The sequence below is a fragment of the Schistocerca cancellata genome, chromosome 4 (assembly GCF_023864275.1).
Source record: "Schistocerca cancellata isolate TAMUIC-IGC-003103 chromosome 4, iqSchCanc2.1, whole genome shotgun sequence".
Lineage (NCBI taxonomy): Eukaryota > Metazoa > Arthropoda > Insecta > Orthoptera > Acrididae > Schistocerca > Schistocerca cancellata.
Window position 1 is genome coordinate 926,984,898 of NC_064629.1, and position 26,677 is coordinate 927,011,574.

At 42.4% G+C, this 26,677-nt stretch overlaps 1 protein-coding gene across 1 annotated transcript in view; it reads right to left on the reverse strand.

Annotated features, from left to right (window-relative positions):
• LOC126184508 (homeobox protein SIX6-like) overlaps nt 1–26,677 on the reverse strand; it is a 345,036-nt gene that overhangs the window by 189,126 nt on the left and 129,233 nt on the right. The window contains exon 3 of the mRNA XM_049926901.1: nt 11,263–11,397. Within this exon, the coding sequence (XP_049782858.1) occupies nt 11,263–11,397 (135 nt within the window). The remainder of the gene's footprint in view (nt 1–11,262; nt 11,398–26,677) is intronic.

Genomic DNA, 26,677 nt, shown 5'->3' on the forward strand with positions numbered 1-26,677 from the left:
TGAATCCAAATATTTCCCTTAATATTTCGCGTTCAAACATTCTTAATTTACGTTCTGTTCTTTCTTTCTTTTTTCTTTTTTTTTTTTTTTTTTTTTTTAAGTCCAGATTTCAGGTCCGTAGGTTAGAACTAGAACAATTAATGCTTTGTATATGTGAACTTAGATTTCGTAGAAAGTAATTTACTTTCTTAAAACTGTCATATGCCCACAATTAAATACGACGTACTAAAAGTGGAGAAGATTAACACGTCGATCACAGTGACACAGATAAACATTGAATAGTGAATTTTTGCTCAAGTTGGAAATTGTAGTACTTTATTCCTTTACGCATTCTTATCGTACAGCAAAATCAAAATTTCGTATTTACAGTAGTCTGACTGTAGAGTTATTAGCAGAAACTGTATTCAGAACTGAAAACAGTTCTACAGCACAAACTGTGGTATAACCATGCAGCTGCAGATCTGATAAACAAATATATAAATTTGTGGAAGCGGTGATTATTGACAAAAATATCTTGTTTCAAATTAGAACGCGAAGCTCCAGAGCACGGTGTAAATGAATTCGTTTCTCTTCGGGCGACTGAACATAGGGAGTGCATTTGGCATCGGTTGTGCGCTGTTGCAGTTCATTTAATCGATTCTGTACACCAGCTAGGAAATTTGCTCGTTAATACAGCAATTTTATTCTTTAACACTTAACATATTAACAAACTAATTACGGTTTAAACACAGCTAGGGATTAGAGAGGAACATATAATTATGGGAGTCGAACTGTGTTTAACGTTCTGTAAATAGAACCGTTACAGCGAGCAGCTTTTATCGTGGAAAAGTAAATAATGCATTAATATGATATTCAGGTTATCTGTTTAGACGCTCGTAACAAAGCTTGTTCCATACAGATGCGTTAAATTCAGTAACATCAGGAGTTGATAAAAAGGCGTGTCATTAACTTGCGTTTCCAACAGCTAAAGTATGTGTGCAAGGGAAAGAGGGCTCGAGCTTATCTTAATAAAAGTGTTAATTTCTGACTCTTCGACTGATTTTGAGGATATGTACCGCACTTTAAATCTTAAGACATTCCTCGTCCGTTCCAAACACACGCATCAAGTTTAACACGAGACTTTTTATTTTTCATTTAATATTTTATTTGTTGTTTTAGGTGTATCGAGCCTGTTTCATGTCAATCACCAGTTCACTAGCTTGGTTGTACACTTTTCTTTTAAAATGGGTTCTATTTAACTGTCGGAAATGACAAATTGCAGCATTTTATGAATTAATCAACTCAGAATGATTTATTAATTGAAGTCATAACCTCTTTAAATGAGTCCTCAATCATTTTTGGCACTTCATTTTCACAAGTACGTCTTGATCACACAGATTTCTTACACTTTATTACCGTTTCGGCATACTTCCATCCTCAGATCTGTTACGAAGATAAATATTGTGTAAGCGACAGGATCAATAAGTTAAAGCTAAATCTAACAAGACTTAGCGATACATAAAATATAAAATTATAAAATGTTTATAGCCACGTATAGCAGTCATACATACGATTAAAATATTCTGATGGAAATCATCGTCATGTTAAACATATGAGTTCATGGTGCGTGCTGGTAATACTCAGATTGCGTCTGGTACTTACACAAGAGACTAATGCCAGCAGAGAGCACTTTCAGCTAGAGCGCATATTAAACCAGTGTCGCCAATGTGATGATCAAATTGCGGCATGCTCAGTATTTAGTTACATTTTTTTAAGTGTAAGAAATCTGCGTGATCAAGACGCACTTGTGAAAATAAACCTCAGAATGACTCAGAAGCCTTGAGGTCTTCCTCACGTCTAAACTCGTTTCTGTCTCACGTTAAAAGAATGAGCCTTTTAAAAGTGATTAAATACCGTCAATAGGTTTTATGGCAGTTTATCGAATATCCAAAAAATAAATAGCAAATATTTATGTCCGTTAGTATCTTAAGTAATAAATTCAGCTTAGAAAGAGATAAGACGTTGGTGTTCACCACTGCACAAAAAATTGCGAATATAACAATAATTCCTTACAAGTCAAAGACCGCCTAAAGAGCAGGCTAAGTTGAAGATATAAGCGAGAGTTCTTACACTGTTGTGTTGCTTCATGCCATAATTATTTCATGATTTTCACTTCCCAGTCAAGTTATGTAGCCTTTTAAGACATAAAACCTTCACAAATTTGAATAATTTTCAGAAATTTTAAGTTCAATAATAATTTTTCTTGCAGGACCTCGCAGATCCTTCCTATGATGTGGCATGGTGTGGTTGTCTCAGGCAAGCAAATGTGTCGCTATCGCCTTGATAAACGTTTTTCGCAACTCGTTCAAGACGATGTTTAGCTCAAACTACATATATCAACAAACATACGGAAATACCTAACCCTGTATGTGCGACTGAACAATGGAGCAAAAATTCTCAAAATGTGAAGACCTGAAGATTAGTTCGGTGATGTCAATAGCTTATGGACATCGAGGAGTCATAGTATCTTTTCGAATATTTCAGGTATTAATCACAACTGTTTTCCATTTTGCAGGCGCTTACGACTAAGAAAAAATTAAATTGTATTTCCTTCATTCTTGTACAGAGGAAAGGTCTCCTGCAGAATTATTTTTCTCAGTATATAGTTTATTTGAACATTGATAAATAGTTCGCCGTCCTCATCAGCGTAATAGAAGCATTTTTCCTATTCTGGAAACCTTTTTCATATTTTTCATTGCGAATTAATAAAAATTTCTCTTCTGTACTTCTTATAGTGACAGGTTCTCTTAATTCATCTAGGAACATAACCTACTTGCTCTGAAGCAGGCTTCACGACGGTGATATCCAGCAACATCACACCATATTTCAGGGACACAGATTGCTATTTGCAGTCTCTGCCGCAATGACTCTTATACGCACTTCGCGAAGTGAACGACAGTTTTCGCTTTCGACAGAGACAACAGCGATTAAATACTACAAAATTATGAAATCTTCTGCTAAAATTAGGTGCCCGCGAATCTCTGTCGACTAAGTTTTCGAACACTGAAAAAGCAATACCCTCGATCACCACAGACTCGGACAGTGGAACTGTTAAGCGGGGAATAAACAGTATCCGAAACTTTATTATCTATGCGTACCGAATAATTACAATAAGAAAAATAAGGTTGGAGCTATAGAATGACGCAGTGGCGGGCGGTTTTCAAGATCGTGTTTCGCGCACGCTTCCCACGTAATTCGTTCGGCAACCCGAGCCGAGGTTTCGTTCGCGCTGGCCGGTGCCATTGATGATGGAGCCTGTGTGTCCAGTCCGGCCGTGGTCATCACAAAACGGTGAAACTCTTAAGGACACTCAACCTCATGTTGAAACAGAAGATGCGTGCCGCGATCAGATTACACGTCTGCAGGTATACTGATGACTTGCTTAGCTGGCAGCCAAACTACCTGCCGAGACAAAGAACCGCACGCCCGAAACGGGAGATGGGCCAGCGCGACCCAGAAAAAATACCGGCTTTCCTTAACGGCGAAATACTAAACACTTGTTAAAATGACAACACGGTATAGGTTAACATCTCTTCGTCTCGCAATTTCCTCGGTCCAGAAAGCAAATTTAGTATTTCCGTGCATCTTTCGCACGGACTCGCTACGCTATTAACGAGGGGATACTATGAATCACGGACAAATAAAATCCCGCAAAAAGTCGTTCCATTACACAATTTCAGACTAAAACACAGATTTCTTGGCATTCGTAATACGTGAACATCATCTGGGTAAACATATCTTATAGCCTGCAGCGTTGTTACCTTAAAGTGGAGTGATAATATGATTTCGATCGCTCGGTTCGGTTAATCATGAGTTTCTAAATCCCCGTCATAAACAGTCAATATGAAATCACGTCTTAAAGGTAATTAACGTAAACAATAAGCGATCATATTCAAGGCAGTAGAACGAAGATACTCTTTCATCTAAACTTGACGTTTAATTTGTGTGCTCACGTGTAGATTAGAGGTTCTATTTTGATTTGTTAAAAAGAGAAGGTACCCTAAAATTTCAAAGTCTCACAGTTTCTCCGGTTCAGATAGCAAACGAATATTTCCGTATATCTTTGGTACGGATTCACTGAGGAGACCTCGTAAGTCACGAACGAATAAAAATGTCGATTCATTACCCAATTGCGGACTAAGGTACAAAGATCTTGTCGTTAGTAATTAATAGCTGCATTAAGTAAAGATAACAGTCCCGTAGAAAACAAACTCAGATCTTTGGGATTGACTTTCAGTTGAAGTTAACTGAACATTCAGCCATTAGCAAGTCCCACGTCCTTGAAGTCCTCTCGTCAGTGTATATCAGCAAATACCTTTTAGATCCCTTCTTTTCCTAGCCACAAAAAAATGATTCAAATGGCTCTGAGCACTATGGGACTTAACTTCTGAGGTCACCAGTCCCCTAGAACTTAGAACTACTTAAACCTAACTAACTTAAGGACATCACACACATCCATGCCCGAGGCAGTATTCGAACCTGCGACCGTAGCGGTCGCGCGGTGCCAGACTGTAGCGCCTAGAACCGCTCGGCCACCCCGGCCGGCTCCTAGCCACAATCACTGTATAGCAATGGCAATAGTTTTTTAGATCAAGCGTAGAAAGTATGGATGTAAGACTCAAACTACAGAAAAACGATATAAAAAGAGTAACTAAATACAACAAATGGGTTCATTGCCGAAAGCTATTTAAAGAGTTAGGGATTCTAGTTTTATTGTCTGAGTACACCTACGAACCAACTGCGCACATCAAGAAAAGCCTTATCAATTATCACACTAACAGCTCCACTAACGATCATGGAACAAGAACCGGATATAAGCTACACATACCCAGAAAAATTAAACGAAACTCAGAACAGTATTTTCTACAAGCAAATCAGACTGAATAACAAATTTTCAAGTAAATTAGAGGGATAACTAAAACTAATATGTTTAACGAAACAGTTAAAAAGCATACCTTTTAATTATGTGTGCTGTACAGTGCGTCACTCGCAAAGTGTCGAAATGACATACGAGTCGCCTTACACAAGCCATGCGAGACGTCGCTTCGACACGTCGCCAGAAAATGATGGTAGTGACACCAATCGAAACTTCGTGTCATTTAGACGTACCCTCTGGGCCGGATACCAGAGAGAATCATGGGAAAAATGTAATACGTCCATCTGGGTTCCGACTCTTTCTTTTTGCAGTACACAGCAATACGTTCTGATTTTCTTGAGGAGATAGGTTTTAGTGGACCCAGTCGGACAAGAAATCGGTAACTAATCGATTCTACGAAAATGGCTAGAATAACTGCGGACTGTTGGACACATAAAACTTACATGTGGGAGGAGCTGCCAGGGTGGAGTCTGAAGTTGACCCCTAGTAAATGATAGGCGACGGACAGAGCAGGCAAGGAAACCGGTTGGACATGTACTGGAGCCTGCAGCTGAACATCGTTCCAAAATTTCGGATTCTTTTTTAAATGGTCGCTGCATGTGCAGCCGAACCATTGATGGCAGTCAGTGGTACGATCCGTTCCTTTTCCACATTTCGCATGCGATGCTACAGCTTACAGAGACATTATCACTTGTGAAAACTGTTGTGCCCTTAGGGACGGTTTGTTAGAACTCAGTGCGCTTTGACTTACCACCGGCACAGCGCTCCAACCATATCACATACAATGTAATTAACACAAATATATGAAGAGCCTCTGCTATTCCATATCTGAGCCTGTTTCTGTCCCTACAATTCTGTTTTACTTTCTGTTCACCAAAAGCTTGCCAACATGGCACAGCTCCACACGAAAAGCTGCAATCAGTACTTTGGATACTTCAGTCACTACGTAACTTATTATGTTCTCTTCTTTCTGCACCTTTTCCATGTTTCCTACTTGTGTGAAGCGTGCAATTGTAGGACAGTCAAAGGGCGTACTGTCAGAAAACGCCTAACAGGACCCAGCACTTTCTCCTCGACGGCGAGTGTTTATCACAGAGATGGATATCGTCAGGAGTGCCACGATAGGACCGTGTTACAGAGACTGCGCTGTACCGCGCAGCCACAGTTACAGTATGCATGTTTTCCTCCCAGAGGGTGGTAGTGTTCCTCATACGTATGCCCTAGCGTCCTCTCCTGCCATAGTAATTGGTAACGTTGAGTCTGATTCACTTTCCTTGCTGACTGACCTTGCACTGGAAGTGACACGGCGTTGTACACAATGGTTCCGCATTCTAATCGAGAGCTTGCCGACATGGTGTTCACTTACAGAAAGGTAGATGGCAACGGGCGGCGGGCTGCAAGGTTGTATCAGGAGACCTATCCCCGCCGACAACCACCACAGCATTCAATCTTTACAACAGTGCTTCGCCGTTTCCCTGAGAAAGGGTCGTTTCAGGAAGCAGGAAATCATGAAGGGCGTACCCGAAATGTTCGAACACCGGACTTGGAAGAAATTATGGTTAATACTGTGGAAGGCGACCGCCGTGTCAGCGCCAGGCAGTTGGCCCGCCAGTATAGGTAAGCCAGATGACAGTGTGGAACATTCTCCGTGACAACCGATTCCCGGTTTTGTGTCATCCATCCTATTCACAGATGAGGCCACCTCTACGCAGAGCTCACCGGATTTCGACACGAGCGATTTCTGATTGTGGGCCGTCTCTATATTGTCGTGTATGCAGAGCCCATTCCAGACGTGGAGACACTGGAGGGGCGTGTTCGTGCTGCCTTCGACGCCGTTCGTATGCAGCCTGGCCGATGTAAAAGTATGAGACAGAACACGCATGCGCTGAAGCACATGGAAACCGTTTTCAGCACATACTGTAGCTGTCGCTGCACGGTACAGGACGTATTAGACTGCAGCCTTTGTAACAATGTGCGATTGAATAAATGGTCTCTAGTTTCGAAACCGTGCATTTCCGGACATCATTTCACCTGTTTGTTCCGTTTCCTCTCATCGATCAATCCCAAGAGTTCGTACACGTTGGAAAACATATGATCTGCGGAAAGGGTGAGCAGCTATCTGCTGATGACGCTGTGGTGTACAGGAAGGTGGTGTAGGGGGCTACCAAATTACTTAGATAATATTTCTGGTTGGGGTGATGAATGACAGCTAACTCTAAATGTAAGTTAATGCAGACGAGTAGAAGAAAGAAAACCGTTAAGTTCGGATTAGTAGTGTGCTGTTTGATAGAGTGACGTCAAATAAATATCTAAGCGTAACGCTAGAAAGCGATATGAAATGGAACGAGCATGTAAGGATCGTGGCAGAGAACGCGAAAGGTCGACTTCTGTTTATGGGGAGACTTTTAGAAAACTGTGGCTCGTCTGCATGTAGGACTCTAGTACGTCCCTATCTTGAGAACTGCACGAGTGTTTGCGATCCGCACCAGGTCAAATTCAAGGAAGACATCGAAGAAATTCAGAGGCGGGCTGTCAGATTTGTTACCGCTAGGTTTGAACAACGTACAAGTATTATGGAGAGGCTTCGGGGAATCCCTGGAGGGAAAGCGACGTTCTTTTCGAGAAATATCAATGAGGAAATTTTGAAAACCGCCATTTAACGTTGACTGAAGAACGATTCTACTAAAGCCAAAGTACATTTTGCGTAAGAATGTCGAAAATATGGTAAGAGAAATTACGGCCCGTACGGAGGCATTTAGATAGTCGTTTTTCCTTCGCTGGAACAGGAAAGGAAACGACCAGGAGTGGTGCAAGGTACACTCCGCCACGCACCGCACGATGGCATGCGGAGGATGTAAAAGTCAGACGCGTGCTAGATCTCCAGCTGTTTATATGAACATTTAATTGGAAACCATTAAAATGTACACCTTTTTTGCTGTCTTAAGACAAAGATATGACCGTATAAAGTGTCTGGTAGTGCACAGCTCCTACCGTCCTGCTGTTGATCAGCTACGAAAACAGTAGTTCGTCCTTCACACCGAGTAATACGTGAGCCTCCGAGGATTGATTTGCTTCTAACTGTGGAACAAAGAGGAATAAACGATACCCTTACGACAGCTCCGGCAGCGTCAATCGCTTCCAGGGTGTATAGGCGAGGAGATATTATGGCCTCTAGGTGAACGCGTTAACGATCACACACAACCTGTTCCAGTGGCCGTCCTGTGTGGTTTCCCGGGTGAGATACTCGACCACCACTTAACTCTGCTTGCGGGAGCCGCGGTTTTCGCCGACACATTGTAGCTGCACATTATCCTTCGGTAATACGATCTTCTGAAACGATATTTATGAGTCTCAGTTTGTGGTCGGGCGTTCAGAAGCGACCGAGTTTCTAATCTCCATCCGGGCACACTAGTTCGCGTTTATGTGGTTCTTCTAAACGATTTTATCGCACTACTAGCACGTTTCATCGAATAAGACACTGCTGTTCCTTTTTCTTTCCATACTTCGCCCAGCTGATCTTATTCCGTTTCCCTGAAGTCTGCAAGATTGACGAGACTAAACACTAACCGCTGTTTTGTCATATGACGATACTACTGGAGAGCCACGAATTTTATGTGATAAAGAACTGCAGCAGCTAGCAAAAATTTGTTTTTGATATTCTTTATTGAATTTATACATTCACCGTCAGACGGCTTGCGTGCTTTTACGAAAAACCGTGGTACTGTACATTGGCATGCAAGCCGTCTGGCGATGAGTGTGTCAACGATAAATTGGCAACGGTGCTTTTCTGTACCATAACACCAAATTGTGCTCGTTGCTGTTGTACGCTCTAAATACATCCCGCTGTTCTACAGCTAAACACAAATGACCACACATCGAACTTAACAGTACATACTTGTCTTGCTAGCTCTAAGCGCCACACGTTACTCTTCACTTACGATTTTGCTTCGACTGGAACGATGAGATGTGCAGTTTCAGACTTTAACGTAGTATCTCAAGCTTATAAATCTATACAAGTGCAGCTCGATAGAATATGGTCCCTTATAACGTGCGGCAGCGTCTGTAATGGTATAGCATCCTGCTGTTTTTATTAGATGGTGCTGTGCATTTTGGATCCGTCAAAAGACAGCTAAGCTATGTCATTCGCAGGATCGTGCCAACCTAAGGGGTTGCTCCTACTAACAATTTCTTTGGCAGTGAAACTCATATAGGTGCGCTACTTAAAAGTAACATAGCAGTGTTATCGTGTTTCCACACACACACAAACACCATCCTCCCACACCCTCGTCCTTTCTTCTATCCTTCCCCTTTCCAACCATCACGCATCTCACTGCTCCCGCTAAAAACAAAAAAATTCTTCTTCCTATTATTGGATCAGGTTAGTTGTGGGAAGTACGTGGCTTTAGCCGGTTCTACTGTCTATTCAGCGGGAAGTGGATCGTTGGCTATGGTCGGCGAGTGCTTGTAAGCCTTATTATTTGTACGTATTCCAAGTGTACGATTTCTTTTCGAAGGAGCGTCGTATATGGCTCTCCTGTCTTACCGGGTTTTACACAAAAAATATCTCGACATTGATGCAGCGAACCACAGTTCCAGTAGTGAGGTGCATCCAGTCCGAGATCTCTCTTGAGCCCTACAATAGATGGCTGATTTATTTGTCCTCATATACTAACATCGAGGACTCCCTACCTCTGAACAGGAGGAGGTATGTTGTGCAGTTTTATACTTCGTAACTCCTTTACTAGAAATCATACGCAGCCTGGAGATTCATCTCTGCATATCTGTAGAAAGAACAGAATCAACGGATATGCCATTTTCGGCATTCTTCGAAAGAGGTACGTTCCCACTGTCACGAATGCAGCTTTTGAAACGAATTACGCTAGTGTAACAAAAGAACTAGGATGTACCTGTAATACTTATCATCGAAAATTTATGTGGCGATCATGTTAACTTTACTGTTTATAAGACACAGTTTTCGAGAATAATGTGTTATAGAAACATACTTATCTACAAAAAACACGTCCTCCTACACAGTGGTCGTTACCATGAAAGATAACTGAAATGTCGCCCGTTCGGAGCCCAATGTCGCGATGGGTATTTCATTGATCCATGTGGGACAAGTGTTGTCTTCTGCCTTTCGATTTACACAGTGCTGAGTGATCTGCCGAATGAATGAGAATTCGTGACAAAGTCTAGTGTGATTTAAGGTATTCAAGTTCATTCGGCTGCGGAAACATAACATTACTGATTTAATAAGTACTGCAACGATACGTTGCTACTGTATTGTTATGTATAGCGAGAATCATTTCCGCACTGATTCGCATTATATAACTACACCTGATCGATTATCCTCGGGTAAGAGGAAAGCTGTTGTGGACTATCTTCACTAAGACCTTTCTTACTCAGCACGGTCTAAGAAGCTAAGCTGTCAAGTGATTGCCACATACGCCTGGGAAAAGATATTTCAGTGATTCGATTGTAATCACAGCGATTCGCTACGACACATCCATGTTTTCCACGGAGACAAAAAAGTTGTCGCAAAGGTAAACGTATAAAACTTGTTCTATTTGTCTTTATAAATATCCAATCCTAATTTTAAGCTAATAAACACCATTCGTGTTTGTAATTGTGGTAGGTCTGCTCTTTCGCGAAGACGACGGCTCGATTTATTTTTCCAGCGTAAATGGGCGCTCTCCTGTTTCAGTCGAAAGAATATCTAAAATGAATGCCCACACTAGCTGCCACCAGATGAGGCCGTCCAGTTGCCCGTCGCACCACTTGAGAACGTAAGGAGCAGTTAATTGCAAGTTCACTCCCAGCAGCAGCTCCTTCGTGACAATGACATCTCATAAGCATACGTCCGGAGCAACAAAGCCATAAATGTGTGAAAGATCGTATAGGAAACTCACCTGTTAGCTTCAGTGCACAATGAACTGTGATCGTGTCTGTTCTTCTCAGCTGAGTACGTTTCCCTCAACGACAGTATTTTGCTCAAGCAACGATATTTAATGTACAAGACGCCATCATTGTTGCCAAAGTCAACGGTGAGGATTTTTCAGTTAGGTGAAATTGCTTGTGGCGTCCGAAAACAACAGACGACTTAGTCGAATACACACGGGGAATTAACACGGACTCAGCTAAGAGAAAAAGCTGCCAGAAACCGTATGGGATTTCCGAAGTTATGGTACAGGTGCAAAGGAGAAAGGAACGCCTAGCTACAGGCATTCCGTTACTGTGGCGGGTGTGTACAGAAAGCGAGCCGACTGGTTTCACTGCGGGGTGTAAACCGTTAGTGCACAGTTCCCACGGTTTACGTAAACAAAACATGACACCTGCGATTTCCTCACCTCCAACGAGTATCTTCTGCTCCCTCGTGGCTATGTGTGCGAAAGGGTTCCGCGGCGTCCTCTATTCGAGTCTGGCAAGATCTGACGGGGGGCGCCGGCTGACTATCGCTGCACGAGGATGTTCGGAGGCAGGGTCTACAGAAACAGACAGACCGCAATTGCAGAAACGCAGCAACGATGTAGCATCTCGTTGAGTTCATTAAGGATGGAGTATTCATTTACACTCCTCACCATTAGAACAGCAAAACCAGGAAGAATAGTAAAAAAGAGAAACTTCATTCATTGTGCGTAAACACTATAGCAGGAAGAATACACGAATAAATTTTTAGGTAATTTTGGGGTATGCAGGATGCGAAATTTAGTATACAGAACAGAATCAATGGCCTTAATCCGGGCCGGCCGAAGTGGCCGAGCGGTTAAAGGCGCTACAGTCTGGAACCGCACGACCGCTACGGTCGCAGGTTCGAATCCTGCCTCGGGCATGGATGTGTGTGATGTCCTTAGGTTAGTTAGGTTTAAGTAGTTCTAAGTTCTAGGGGACTTATGACCACAGCAGTTGAGTCCCATAGTGCTCAGAGCCATTTGAACCATTTGAACCTTAATCCGGTTAGGTATAGAGGGATGACAGACAAAAGTATGTCGTTCGGTGCTGCTTCAGTACTACGCATAGTTCAGCAATCGTAGTGGCAGCCGAGTGGAGGCACGCCAGTCTCGCTGAACCCCCCTGCGCGTCAGCTTCCAAAAGCAAACGTTTTGAGCAGATTAATGATCTGGAGAACGTGCTGGCCACGATAACAGTCGAACATCCTCCATATCGAGATAGGCCAGGACAGCAGGGGCAACATGCAGTTTTGCGTTATCTTGTTGAAATACAATGTCACGCAGACCTCGAAGACAGGAGACAGCCACCGGCACTAAAACGGCAGAAATGAAATAAGTGTCGTCTCAATTACTGGCAATGTGATCCAGAGGTGGTAGTGTTGTGCACGTAATGGCACCCTATTCCATCACGCCAGGTTCAAAATGGTTCAAATGGCTCTGAGCACTATGCGACTTAACTTCTAAGGTCATCAGTCGCCTAGAACTTAGAACTAATTAAACCTAACTAACCTAAGGACATCACACACATCCATGCCCGAGGCAGGATTCGAACCTGCGACCGTTGCGGTCGCTCGGCTCCAGACTGTAGCGCCCAGAACCGCACGGCCACTCCGGCCGGCATCACGCCAGGGACTGGGCCTGTATGACATTGGGAATGTAATCTGACGAAGTTCATCCTTCTCCGAGCCTCTACACACTGATACATCCATCGTGCTGTTGTAAGCAGAGCGAGGATTTGACTGAAAAGACGATGTAGTGGCAGTCTTCTCAGTCCAGTGTTCTCGTTTGGCGCACAATTGTCGGCGCGCCTGTCTCCGCAGCCATGTCGACGGAAACCGCAACACCGGTCTCCGTGCTGACAGGCCGCGCTGCTCAGCCGAAAATTCCGTATACAATCTGACAGGGATCCCATCGGACCGTCACCTTTGTTCAGTTTTCATGATTTCAGCTGCTTCTCAACACAACTGATCTTAAAACCTACTCAGATATCACAAAAATTATGGGATAGCGATATGCACATATACAGATGGCGATATTATCGAGTACACAAGGTATAAAAGGGCAGCGCATTGGAGGAGCTGTCATTTGTACTCGAGAGACTTATTTGAAAGAGTTCCCGACTCGATTATGGCCGCACGACGGGAGCTAACAGACTTTGAAAGCGGAATGGTAGTTGGAGCTAGACGCATGGGATATTCAATTCCGTAAATCGTTAGGGAATTCAATATTCCGAGATCTACAATGCCAAGACTGTGCTGAGAATATCAAATTTCGGGAATAACCTCTCACCACGGACAACGCAGTAGCCGACGGCCTTCACTTAACGACCGAGAGCAGTGGCGTTCGCGTAGAGTCGGCAGCGCTAACATACAAGCAACACTGAGTGAAATAACCGCAGAAATCAAAGTGGGACGTGCGACGAACGTATGCGTTAGGGCAGTGAGGGGGGGGGGGGGGAAATTGGGCTCTGATGGGCCATAGCAGCAGACTACCGACGTGAGTGCCTTTGCTAACAGCACAACATCGCCTGCAGCACCTCTCCTGGGCTCGTGACCGTATCGGTTGGACCCTAGACGACTGGAAAATCGTGGCCTGATCAGATGTCCAGATTTCAGTTAGTAGAGCTGATGGTAGGTTTCGAGTGTGGGTAAACCCCACGAAGCCATGTGGACTCAAGTTGTGAAGAGGGAATTGTGCAGCTGGTGGTGGCGCCATAATGGTGTGGCCTTTCCTTGCATAAAACACTGGCTGGAAATCGTTGTGTTCGGCTACTTGAGGACCATCTGCAGCAATTCATGGACGTCCTGTTTCGAAACAACAACGGAATTTTTAAGGATGACAATGGGCCACAATTGTTTCCGATTGATTTGACGAACATTCTGGACAATTCGATCGAGTAATTTGGTTACCCAGATGCTTGACACGAATAGGATAGAATATCGAGAGGTCAATTCGTGCACAAAATCCTGCACCGCCAACGCTTTCGAAATTATGGACGGCTATAGAATGAGCATGGCTCAATATTTCGATGCAACGTCGAGTTGCTGCGCCACGCAGGGCACGACATTAGCAGGTGTCCCATGACTCTTGTCACCTCACTGTATCTCACTTATCTATGCATTAAAATGGGGCATTACTTCTGGATCTGAAATGCAGTCCCAATTGCGAATATGAACAAGGGAATGACGACAAAGTAAATCCGTGCCGGACCGGGACTCGAACTTGGATTTTTCACTTTACACTAGCGGTTGCCTTAACCGCTTTGACTATTCGTCCACGACCCGTGGCCAGACGTAGACTTCCATACGCAGTCGTTCCTGAGTCACAACCTGTACTTGTGTGTTTCCCGAACAAGCATGTTTGTCCGGAGTACCAATACAACATTTTTATTAACAGCATAGAAACTGCAGTATCGGACTTTCGGATCTTGCTCTCGGGCTGAACATTTGCTTCGTCGAGTGTCACTCTTATTGTATTCTGGCGAAGGTAATGAGACTGACTCTCTTCGGAACGTCGCGCAGTTTCGGCGAACTCATGCAGCTGGTAACGCGGTAACTTTATGTTAGTCTTTATGTTAGTTTATGTTCCTTAGGACTTGTAGCGTAGTGGAAGTCAGCAAGTGGCATATTTATAAGCAGTGTCCAGACCTACAGCTAAGTGATATTAATTTTTATTTATTTCTTTTTCACTGCAGATCTGTTTCGGCTAAACTGCCATTGTCGAGTAACCAGAGGTACAATGTAGATGACATTATTTTCGTTATCTATATCTATGTTATAGTGGAACACTCAGCACGGATTGCTACTTGAGTATGTATTGTCTATACGGACTGACATTCATATAACATCGTTAATAAGTGAATTTTAACTGTCGTTCCCCATTTGTCAGTTTAAGGTAATTATTAATCTGTAATAACAGTAATTTGACAGTTTTGGAGCTACGATGTTAGTATAAGCACTGCTATACAGATGACACATACATTACTTCGTTGTGCGTGCATCTAAGGTTGCTGTAGGTCTGTAGCATTCTATTTTTATAGTGATCGTAAGCGCTGCTAATTTATAGGTGTTTATTGCGTAGGGGTTTCTTATTTGACCTGTATGCGTTTGTTAAATTCTATTTTTGATAAGTTTTCGTAAATTATGGCATTCTATACGTACTGTATTGGCGCTCTGACTTGTGTTTCCACAGTGCGTGTACGAGCAACGATGTTAAGATTTTATTTTGGTGTGCGTTATCTTTGTCTGTGCACTGAACTTAGAATTATTCGTTTTCTTTTTCTAATATTTCAATAAAAATTATTAAATAGTATTGGTGTTTAAGATCCGTCTGTTCGTTAAATATGTCTTGTGGTTGGTTTCTTATGTGTACATAAATTTCAGATTTCTCCAGCATGGCCTTAGTTACACATTTAGGAATCTGACGAAGTACCTGTAATGCTTGTTCAGATGTATCTGTGTATAAAGAAAGTAATGTCACTCACAGTGCACCACAGGTCATTCGATAAAGGCAGTTTAGCCGAAACAAATCTGCAGTGAAAGTATAAGAAAAATTAATATCACACAGCAGCTAGTCTGGACGCTCCTTATAAAAACTTTCCTTTAGTTTAAAATGGCTCTGAGCACTATGGGACTTAACTGCTGAGGTCATCAGTCCCCTAGAACTTAGAACTACTTAAACCTAACTAACCTAAGGACGTCACACACATCCATGCCCGACGCAGGATTCGAACCTGCGACCGTAGCAGCTGCGCGGTTCCGGTCTGAGCGCCTAGAACCGCTCCGCCACCGCGACCGGCTTCTTTTAGTTTAACTCGAGATAATATTCCTGAGTGTGTTTCAAAAGTTTGACATTTTCCACAAATGTTTGAAGTTTTTCCATTGGCCGTGACGGCATCCTCGCCTCACACTAGCCGACGCGGCTGTAGCAGATGGAGTGTCAAACGTCGTTCGCTTATACCACCTCGAGCGCGTAAGGGAGACGGGCTGTCACCTGATACCGGGGCCAGCACATGCTGCTGCATCTGATTCCATAACCCGTCCGGCCAGCAGGCGTCACCTGAACCGCAGCTCCCAACCCTCAGTCGTCCTCTCGTTTTAGGACGTTCACGCAGTGTCTCCCGCATTACTCCTGGCTTTACTTTTTTTTAATCCCACGTATTGCATCATACAAGTAAAGTACTACTTTCACCTCTCACACTGTTTAATTTCTCTATTCGTAAATATGTCTCCATCTGCATTTCACATTTGCGTTTTGTAAACTTATGTTAAGACTTTTTTTTCTTTTCTGTAACACGAAAAGGCTGAAATTCTGCATGGAACCGATATCTTGAATAAGTTATGGTAATTGAACAGTAGATACCTCTCGCGAACAAAGTACTGAACATTTTACTACTCACTCATAAGTTCATGAATCCAGTTTCTTAGAAATTAAGGACAGCATAAGGAACCTGAAAAGCCATTAAGCTCTTCTAAGTGATACAGATATTTAGAAGCTCAACAAATTACATTCTATAAACAGCCCCCACAAAATTATCTGTGGGACCTAGAAATACGTGACCGCTACGGTCGCAGGTTCGAATCCTGCCTCGGGCATGGATGTGTGTGATGTCCTTAGGTTAGTTAGGTACTTAGTAGTTCTAAGTTCTAGGAGACTGATGACCTTAGAAGTTAAGTCCCATAGTGCTCAGAGCCATTTTGAACCTAGAAATACGAGTACAAGCAATTCCCACATAATTGAAAATAAGTTGTTTTTTGCCCTATGTACAAAAAGGAAGACATAACAGTTTTTGAACTATAGAGTAACTGCGTTGTTGATATAATTGTATTGGTTAAAAACAGTCTTGGTTGCAATTTTAGTTTTTCTTTATTTTTCAACGACGCGCTTCGCCTTATTTAGGCACCTTCAGGTTATCTAAATAGAAAACAGAGAACAAATACATCTATTTAAGAATCGGGATCGCGTTGTGGAGACTTGGATAATCTATAAGCATGTACAAACAGATCACCTATTGAAAATATAAACAGATCACCTATTGAAAGAGCAAGTACCTTAATTTGGTATTTCTTAAGAATCCTTTAGTCAGTGTAACCAAGCGGCATCGTCGAATATATCAGGCCAACATCGCCTTCGTTAAACTCAATAAAAACTAGAAATATAAAATAGTAAAATCATTACGTTTTCTAGATGGGTGCGAGAGGCACCTAGATCTGCATAACGCGTTCCCGTTCACAGGAGGGAGTAACAGTAAGATGGGGGCTCAGGTAGTAAGTATAATGCGCCACAGCGTCGTGTGCCAGTACTGAAGCCTAATACAAAATCACCTCAAGAGGTGGCGCTGCGACGCAGCAGTGATTAAAAATGAGAGATCGTAAACTGGATATACGTACCCACTTAGTGTTATGCCACATATGCACTGGAAGAATTTCTATTGTTGATGTAACATATAACATTTCTGCAAATATACTTTTAGGGAGGATAAGCTCCTATATTGAAGATACTCCAGACGATGCTCAATGTAGCTTTAGACCAACTATTGACAATACGTAAGTTGTAATTATATGGACAGAAAACAAATGTGAATTAATCAACATATACAAGCTATTTTCATAGATTAAAAAAAATTTTTTACGGTATTAACAGTGAATATTTACAGGAATATATTAGAAAACATGGTATCTCCAACAAAAGAAATTTTATAAAATGGTGCAATTTAAGCTCAAACTATAAAATAAAATTTGTGACCAAAATCTTTGAAGATTTCGAGGTCAAAACGTGAGTCAAACCAGGGTGTTTATTATCTCCAGTTTTATTTGATACTATAATTAATGTAATAATTGATAAATTGAAATTATTAGAAAATGAAGCGCAGTTGAAAAACAAGACTAATATCTTGGTGGGCGCTGACAACATTGCTTTATTAGCTGACAATGAAAATGAATTAAAAGATCTCACACCACAGTTAAAATTTTAAACAAGACAAGAGACTTCTTATGAACAAAAATAAAACAATGTCCTCCATCTTAATTCGCCATCCCCCAAATTAAAAACACAAATTTTGCAAAGACCAGTGAATTTAGTGATCTTGGCACCAAGCTGGCTTCTAATAGTTCCACGAAACCTGTTATCGAATTACGAGTTCAAGAGGCTAACAGATTTTACTATGGCCTTAGCACAGTTCTCAAAAACAAGCTACTTTCCGGGAAATCTAAATTGCATGTATGCGAATCATTACTCGAACAAATTTTTAACACACGGATATGAAACATGGAGTTTGACAAGAGAAGGATTTGGTGCTGTAAGAGACAACTGTAATAAAGTTTAAAGAATATCGCTTAATTGTGAGTTTCGTCATTTGTACAATGTACCAGGTAAGGTGGCAAAAAGTAGGCAAAAGATTACAATGGAAGTACATGTCAATAGACCATCACCAAATTGGACCATAAAAAAAGTGAAGGAACAGCTTCCCACAGGAAGCCGACTTCTTGGGGCACCCATGTGAACGATACTTGTTAATTTTGAAAGTGACTGAAAAAATATTAAAGCAGAATAGAAACTGGAGAAATATTTGTGACACGCAATCAAAGCTGCTAGATGTTGTTCATTTGTTCTTCCTGCAGCGAGGAGCCTTCATAACTTGGAAAGCTAAATAATAATAACTGTACAGTGAATGCCAGCTTCTAAACAATTGTTCAATCAAGGGAACAGTGTCTTATTGTGGCTGTCTTTCTACGTGAGTAATTAAAACTTACATTCATGAACAGTAACTATAGATAGCATAAATATGTTGAAGGCAGAGCAATAAACCTATCCTAGAATGAAGGTGGAGCTAAACCGATGGGCAAACCGATGAGCACAGTGGGTTATGAATATTTCCATTGGAGGTAATACGTCAGGCCTAAAAATCGAGGACACCTGAAAATGGGACGTCCTGGATGAAACACATACGTTCCGTTACGTTTCTTTGAGATTTCCGTAAGTATGTTGTAGCTACAAACGATACACATCATGTTACCGTAGTATAAATAGAATTAATACGAAAGCAAATACCCGTCTCCTCTCTGCAACATGCTTAAAGATTTTGTAATACCACTGAAGGAAAGCACCCATATCTTGTAACTTATCGAAATGTTTATAGCACTAATTCGAATACATCACTGTTTTCCTGCGTTTCACGACCAATCGTGAATTGCATTAAGTCATGTTCCTCATCGGTCATGAAAAAAATTACTGAAAGATCGCATTCTTCGAGATGGATAGTTTTTTTTTTTTTTTAAATCTCAGTCTCGCTTGACTGTTTTGATATTAAGGCCTGTATAAAATTCCAGTGTACCATAAACAAACAAAGGAAAAAGCTTCAAAATAAAATGGCCAATGTCTTATTCCGTTACGCAGAGCTAAATTAGCTTCCAATAAAAATCATTTAAAACGAAATACAGTAAGGATCACTGAATGGATTACGTATAAACTGACACATAATGAACACAAGTAGCTCTTAGTGCTGAAATCAAAGGGTGAGGCTTTATTGGATTGACGTAGTTGACTGGTTCGTACCTTTTCCGTTTTTTCGCTTGGGCTGAATTCCAGCAGCGAGTTGGTAACCGATATCTGTTCCGCGGTCGATTTGAGAGTCTGCGTTTCGCTGACAGACGGTACTATGGATTTTCTTGGTGCGGCCCCACGAGCGCTGTGTACAAGCGCCACTCTCTCGCACGGACCCCTCTGTCAACTTTCCTTATTGGATTGCTGCCTCACGAACAATTGGATTACCTCTAATCAACCAGAAAATTAACTTCAATAACTTCGCTTTTGTATGCGTCAGGGTAAGAGAAAGAACTGCCAAAAAACTCATTTGTGGTGTTTTCTCTATGGATTGGGTGTCCGCTGGGAGATGAACGGAGGGTAAGGTTGAAATTCCGATGACGGTTTTTGGAGTGAGATAAAACCGCCATAGAGATTAACCAACCAAATACCTTCGCTAGCGGTTAATTATCGTACATGTCAGAACACTGTAGTGCAGCCATACGGTGATTCTTTTCCACTGGCAAAGTGCGTCAACATTTTTCAGAATATGGAGCAATTCCTTCTTTTTGAATTCCACAAAGTACGAACTTTGTAAGACGTTCCTCTTGAGCACGAAGGAACATTTCCGTCATAAGATTTTTCCTACTTTTCCTTAGCCCTATGCTATGAAGTGTTTTGCTAACTAACTTGACGTTATTTTCTTTGAGAGAGCGCACTATCAGCGTCCGTGTTTGCTTGAAGAATGAATATATTTTGAGGAGTCCGCCTTGAAGGAAACACTATTTCTTGTTTCCCCATCTATACAGAAATATGTTTCGGTGTTGATACACAGTCATCTGCGGGTTTCCTGTCATTATATTTAACAACGTAGAAACACAACCTCCAACAACAAAACTGTGGATGACAAACTAGGTTAAAATATCAGTGCTACTGCAGAAGACAGAGAGCAACATGGAGAAACAACATGTGCTGTTAAGTGTAATATAAGGAACCCCACTGATTACAGTGTAATATTACAGTAGTACGTATGAGTAAAGGGAGAAAAATTATAAAATATATTTCGCTCAAGAAGGAATACTCGAAACATACTCATCGATTTGCTGCTGTTTACAGGAAATAATGTTAGACGGTTTAAGAAAATGATCAGGACAATGACCGTAGGAAACAATTTCTCGTTGTTTTACGCTGTAGGAAGCTGATTTCTGAGCAAAATATATAAGTAATTGCATTCGCAATTAGCAGTACTGAACAGAATCATGTGAATAAAAGTAAACACTGTCTTCTGTAATTCACGTGATGTGAGGCTGAACAGTGTTAAGTTTCTCTTTTAAACATTAACTGACTTAAATGAGACCTGTCAATAATAAAATACGGCAAGATGCTGTACGAGAGAAAACATTTCACCCTCAGTTTTGTGACATTCTCTGCTGGATGAAGATCTCCACAAAACGTTTTCGTCTAATTAGGTCTTAAGCTAGGTGACGGAAAATATGTATACATACTAAACTGTAATGGTTATGACATTTGACCGCATGTCCTGTACAAACATTTTTCATAAGATACCAAGTGAGTTAGAAGCGGAACGGATGACATATTCTCAAGAGTTGATATTAAAGGAACTGGAAACCTTATCTTCCTTTAATACGTCGACGCCAAGTGAAAACTGAGGGACGAGAAGTCCACACGTAATTGTCTAGAAAGGGGAGAAGAAAGGGGAGATGCTTTTCTTTTATGAAGTATTACACATAATGAGCGATACTTAATCGCACGCAGTCGAAATTCTGAATCGAGAACACACTATGGCTGGAGGATTGTCGAATCCATCTATGAGTGGATATGCTGTGTTAGTAAGGGATCTGCCTCTGGTAGGCAGGGACAGGAAGACGCAACGTCCGCTGCTTGATGCAGCCTGGCTAAGAGGCTTAGGGAAAATGAATGTCGTCAATCCCTTGTAACAACAGCTCGGTTGATGAATCATTCCGGCTACAAAATCAGTTGCCATTCTAGCGATCAGCTTTGTTACAGGCTTAGAGGCATGCGTAGTAGTACGCAATAGGTGGTGCTTATACGCTAACCCGCAGCCGGCAGTCTTGACAGGGGAAGCCGCTGTAACGAATGCTAGTTAAAAACTATCTTTCGAGTAGTGGTGTCCCTCCACCTTTTAGGTCGTACAAGAATGCCGAATGGAAACCCCAGTCTTCTTCATACCGCTTCTGCTCTTTAAGCCTTGGACAACACATACCTCCTATCTAAACTATTCAAAAACTTCTTGCGTCACCTTCATCGCTGCGGACGTGTGTGGCCTTAGGTTCAAGAGTAACAGGGGATGACGATAAAACAAAAAACAACTTTAATACTTAATACAAACGAAATAATAATAAAATAAAGGCATTCTCTTCGAAAGTGTACATGTCTAAAATATAAATCTGTTGTTAGGTGCCGGCCGGTGTGGCCGAGCAGTTCTAGGCGCTACAGTTTGGAACCGCCCGACCGCTACGGTCGCAGGTTCGAATCCTGCCTCGGGTATGGATGTGTGTGATGTCCTTAGGTTAGTTAGGTTTAAGTAGTTCTAAGTTCTAGGGGACTTATGACCTCAGAAGTTAAGTCCCATAGTGCTCAGAGCCATTTGAACCATTTTTTTTTTTTTTTTTGTTAGGTAACGTCCAAAACAGTGTGCTCCGCGGTGCGCATTATAATAAGCTTGAATCCTCCTTGACGTGCGAATAAGGTGGTCGAGGCTGCCCAAGCTTGTCCTGTCTTCGACGAAGGCCCTTTTGAAGTCTTCCAGTGATTGAGGAGGGTTCCCTGTGACGACGCATTATAAGTTTCAACTGACTCGAAGCATGCTCAATGTCACCAGATCCTACGGGCCATTCTATTCAGTAGATATGTACCTATTGGACGATGGTGCTCACGAGGTGGGCGCGGTGTGCTCGTGCATTATCGTCTTCAAAGATGAACCCATCGCCGAAATGTTGACTGTAGCGATGGACAGGATAAAGGATTCTGGACCGATACTGCAAAACGGTGTAAATATCCTCGATAACGGAGAGGGATCTAATATCCGCACATAATGCCAGCCCAAAAACATGACTTAGCTATCTTACAATGGCTCTAAGAGACATCTTACAGTGTTTGACGGAAAGTACTTTGTGTAATGCTACTACTTCCTCCCTTTCCTGTTCCAGTCGCGAATGGTTCAAGGGAAGAACGATTGCTGATAAGGCTCCGTGTGATCTCGAATCTCTCTAATTTTATCTTCATGGTCGTTTCGCAAAATATGCATAGAAGAAAGCAGTATATTCGTTCATTCTTCTGGGAAAGTTCACTCTCGGAAAGTTAACATTAAACCACACTGTGATCCAAAACGCCTCTCTTGTAGCATATCCAATTGACGTTGGGATAGCATCTCCGTGACGCTTTAGCGCTTGCTAAATGAACATGGACGAAACACACTGCTCTTCTTTGGATCATCCTGCCCGGTACCTATCCTAGACTGATGAGAAAATTTCAAGTACTGGTCGAATTAGGGTTTTGTAAGCTATTTCGTTTGTGGATGGACCACATTTCCTGTCGACTATTCCAACGAATCCCAGGCTGGTATCTGCCTTATCTGCTACTTGCTTGAAGTGGTGGTTCTACTTTAAATCGCTCCGTGTCCATATCGCTAGGTATTTTATAGATGTGACTACCGTCAGTAATTGTTCTGCAGTCGTGTAATCACACCGTAATGGGTCCTTCTGCATATTTATGCGCAATACGTTGTATTTGTCTAGCTTGAGGGTCAGTTTCCATTCTCTGCAATAAGAAAAAAATTGGATATTTATGGTAAGTTCCTATGGGGCCAAACTGTTAAGGTCATCGGTCCCTAGGCTTACACACTACTTAATCAAACTTAAACTAACTTACGCTAACGACAACACACACACCCATGCTCGAGGGAGGACTCGAACCTCCGGCAGGGCGAGCTGCACTAACTATGGCAAGGCGCCCTGGACCACGCGGCTCTGCAATACGAGCAGATCCTCTGTAGGTGTTCTTGCATTTCACTGTATACAACAGCACCATCCGCGAAAAAGTCTCACGGACATTTCGTCGTTATCCACTTGCTCATTTCTATATATTGCCAAAAGTAATGGTGCTGTGGCACGCCCTTGTACGATCGAAGTTACTTTAATGTCTGAAGATTTCTCTTAGTCGAGAATGATATGCTGTGTTCTGTATGCTAGAGAGTCTTCAATCCAATCACACAGCTGATCCGATATTCGGTATGCTCGTACATTGTCTATCAGGCGGCATGGCGTGACTGAACGGCACGCCTTCAGTCAAGGAACACGGCATCACCCTGTGCTCCGGTATCTCTTCCTTTGTGGTTCTCTTAAACGAACAGAGCGAGTTGAGTTTCGAACGATCGCTATTTCGGTACCTATGTTGATTCCTATAAAGGAGATTTTTTCGGTCTACAGAAAATACAGGATGTTTCAAAAAGAATGACCTTATTTCAAAACTCCATATTTATTGCTAAAAACATACTTCAAACATGGCATACATTGCAAAATACTCACAAAATCCCAAATTTTTAGCTATACTGTTACAAATGCTCTATGTATCCACCAGCAGTAGCACGAACAACATCTAGACGATAGCTAAATTCGTCATTAACATTAGACAATGTATCTGTTTTTACAGAAGTTATGGTGGCTGTTACTCTGTTCTTCACTTTCTCTACGTCACGAGGTAAAGGGGAAATGAATACACTTTCCTTCACACATATCGACAAGAAATGTGTGGAGGCCACGAGTGCAGGACAGTGTCTCGGAGTTCCCAGAGTTGAGGCATAGTGACGTAAGTTGTGGTGGAGCCCCATCCTGATGGAAAATGAAGTCATCGGAGTGCTGCTAAAGTTGTGCCAAAAGCAAATTCAGCAGCATTTGAAGATAGCTCGTTTCAGTCACTGTGTTTTTCTCAAAAATGAAGGGGCCGTGCACTTTTTCCCGAGAAATAGCAAACAAAACGTTCACATTTCGTGAGTCTCCTTCGTGCTGAGTAATGATATGACGGATCTGGAGTCCGCATATGCGCACGTTATATCTGTTTACTTTACAACTAACAATGACTGTTGCCACAGCACTGAAAATTAACCGTGGTAAAAAATGTACCGTCTTCCATGTCCTCTAGCGGGGCACTGCTGAAGTCAAGCCGTTTCCTTTTATCACCATCCCGGAGAGCTTGTACTTACTGGAGCCTGTGTGCTTTATAGATCAAACGACGCCTTAAGACTCGCCAGACAGTCGTATGAGGCATTGCCAGCTCTCTGCTTGCGAGGCGAGTAGACTTTCGACAACTCCGCTAGAACGTAATACCGAGTTTTTTCCACCACGTCACCAGAAGTGCGAGCAAGCAGCCTGTCTCCTCAAATTGGCGATTCCAACGACGAATGTTTTTGGATGTAGGCGGATCAATATCAAAACGCCGACGAAAAGCAGCTGGACTGAAATCATTGACTCACTCTTTCCAAACTGCAGCACACAAAACCCCTTCTGTTGACCGAACACCATCTTACTCCTAATCGACTGTAAGCTAAGAAGACACATTGACTGACATCTAGCTACGATTTTCTGAAATTTTAGACCACACCTAGTCAAAAAATACACATTTCATTGGCGGCACGTCCCATGTTCCGTAATTATTACAGTCCAAAATTAGGCCATTCTCATTTTTGAAATACCATGTATTATAATAGCGAGCATAAAAAATGTTCCAGAAATGTATACACATCTACGTTAGAGATATAGGCGTCTGTGCGCTTGTTCGACGACCTTTCTTGAAAACGGGAATGACACGTGTTTTATTCCAATCATTAAGAGTTCTGCACCCCTCCTGCGACTTACGGTGCACTGCAGCTAGAAAAGAAGCAAGTTATTTTGCACAGTCTATGTAGAATCGTGTTGGTATCCCGTCATCTCCAGTGGCATTTTCTCTGTTGAACGATTTCAGTTGCTTGTCTATACCCTGGTTACCTATTTAGATATCTTCCATTTTTACGTTCGTGTGACGATTTAGCGAAGAACTTGCAGTGCATTCTTCCTCAGTGAAACAGTTTTGGAACATTTAGCATTTCGGCCTTCTCTATGCCATCCTCCGTTTCGATGCCGTTATGTCCACAGAGCGTCTGGCTCAAATGGCTCTCAGCGCTATGGGACTTAACATCTATGGTCATCAGTCCCCTAGAACTTAGAACTACTTAAACCTAACTAACCTAAGGACAGCACACAACACCCAGCCATCACGAGGCAGAGAAATCCCTGACCCCGCCGGGAATCGAACCCGGGAACCCGGGCGTGGGAAGCGAGAACGCTACCGCACGACCACGAGATGCGGGCAGAGCGTCTGGACAGATGGCTTTGATCCTTTTACTGATTTAACGTAACACCAAAACTTCGATAGACAGAACTGTACTTTCAAATTCGTTGACAGCTTCACCCATAGCACTCCCTACACTAATTTTGGATTCACTCATCCTTTGTTTGTCTGTGAGGCTTAGGCTAAGTTGCAGTGAGGCAGATTGACAAATGCATTCATACCTGGCCTCTTCCGCACTTCTCAGCGATGACCATCACGCGTCAGACAAAACCTATACTCGTCGGTGAAGCAAACCCGATGACATTGATCGAGATTCCAGTCCAAGTGTTCCCTTGACCACATCCCTCACGGTGCTGTGGTATTTGCACCGTTAATAGTAAGGCCAAATATATCGTACGGAGGTGGCTGGGTACTGTCTCGGTCGTCGCAGCCTTCCCAGTTGCCACCAAAAAAGAAGTTTGCGGCTTTATTGCATTCTCCTTGGGATACCTACCAGCCGCAGTTTGTAGGTATTGGTCATCAGGTGCTGTTTTTGACGCCATGCGACCACTACGTTGTAGCTCTGTGAAGTTTTGTGTCCTGCGATAGGTGCTGAATGAATGACGTTGCTGTGATGTACGCCAGTTAGTGGCTACCTTCCCGTGTTGGCAACCTTCTTGTCGTCAAGTCAAACGCGTGCTTCGTCCAACTGACCTTTCAAGGCAGATCGTCGCTCCAAATAATGTACTTTAGATTCCACAGAGAATATATGGTTTGTCATTTTCACAACCCTCGGGTAGTACATTTTCAGGGCGATGAAGTTCGTTGGGTAAAGAGGTGGATCCGAGGCGAGGTAGGCGTCAGGCCAGGTGAGGGCTCGTGACCAGCCGTTCAGAAGTACAATTTGCACAAAACGTATATATTTTTACATATTTCAATTTCCAAGTTT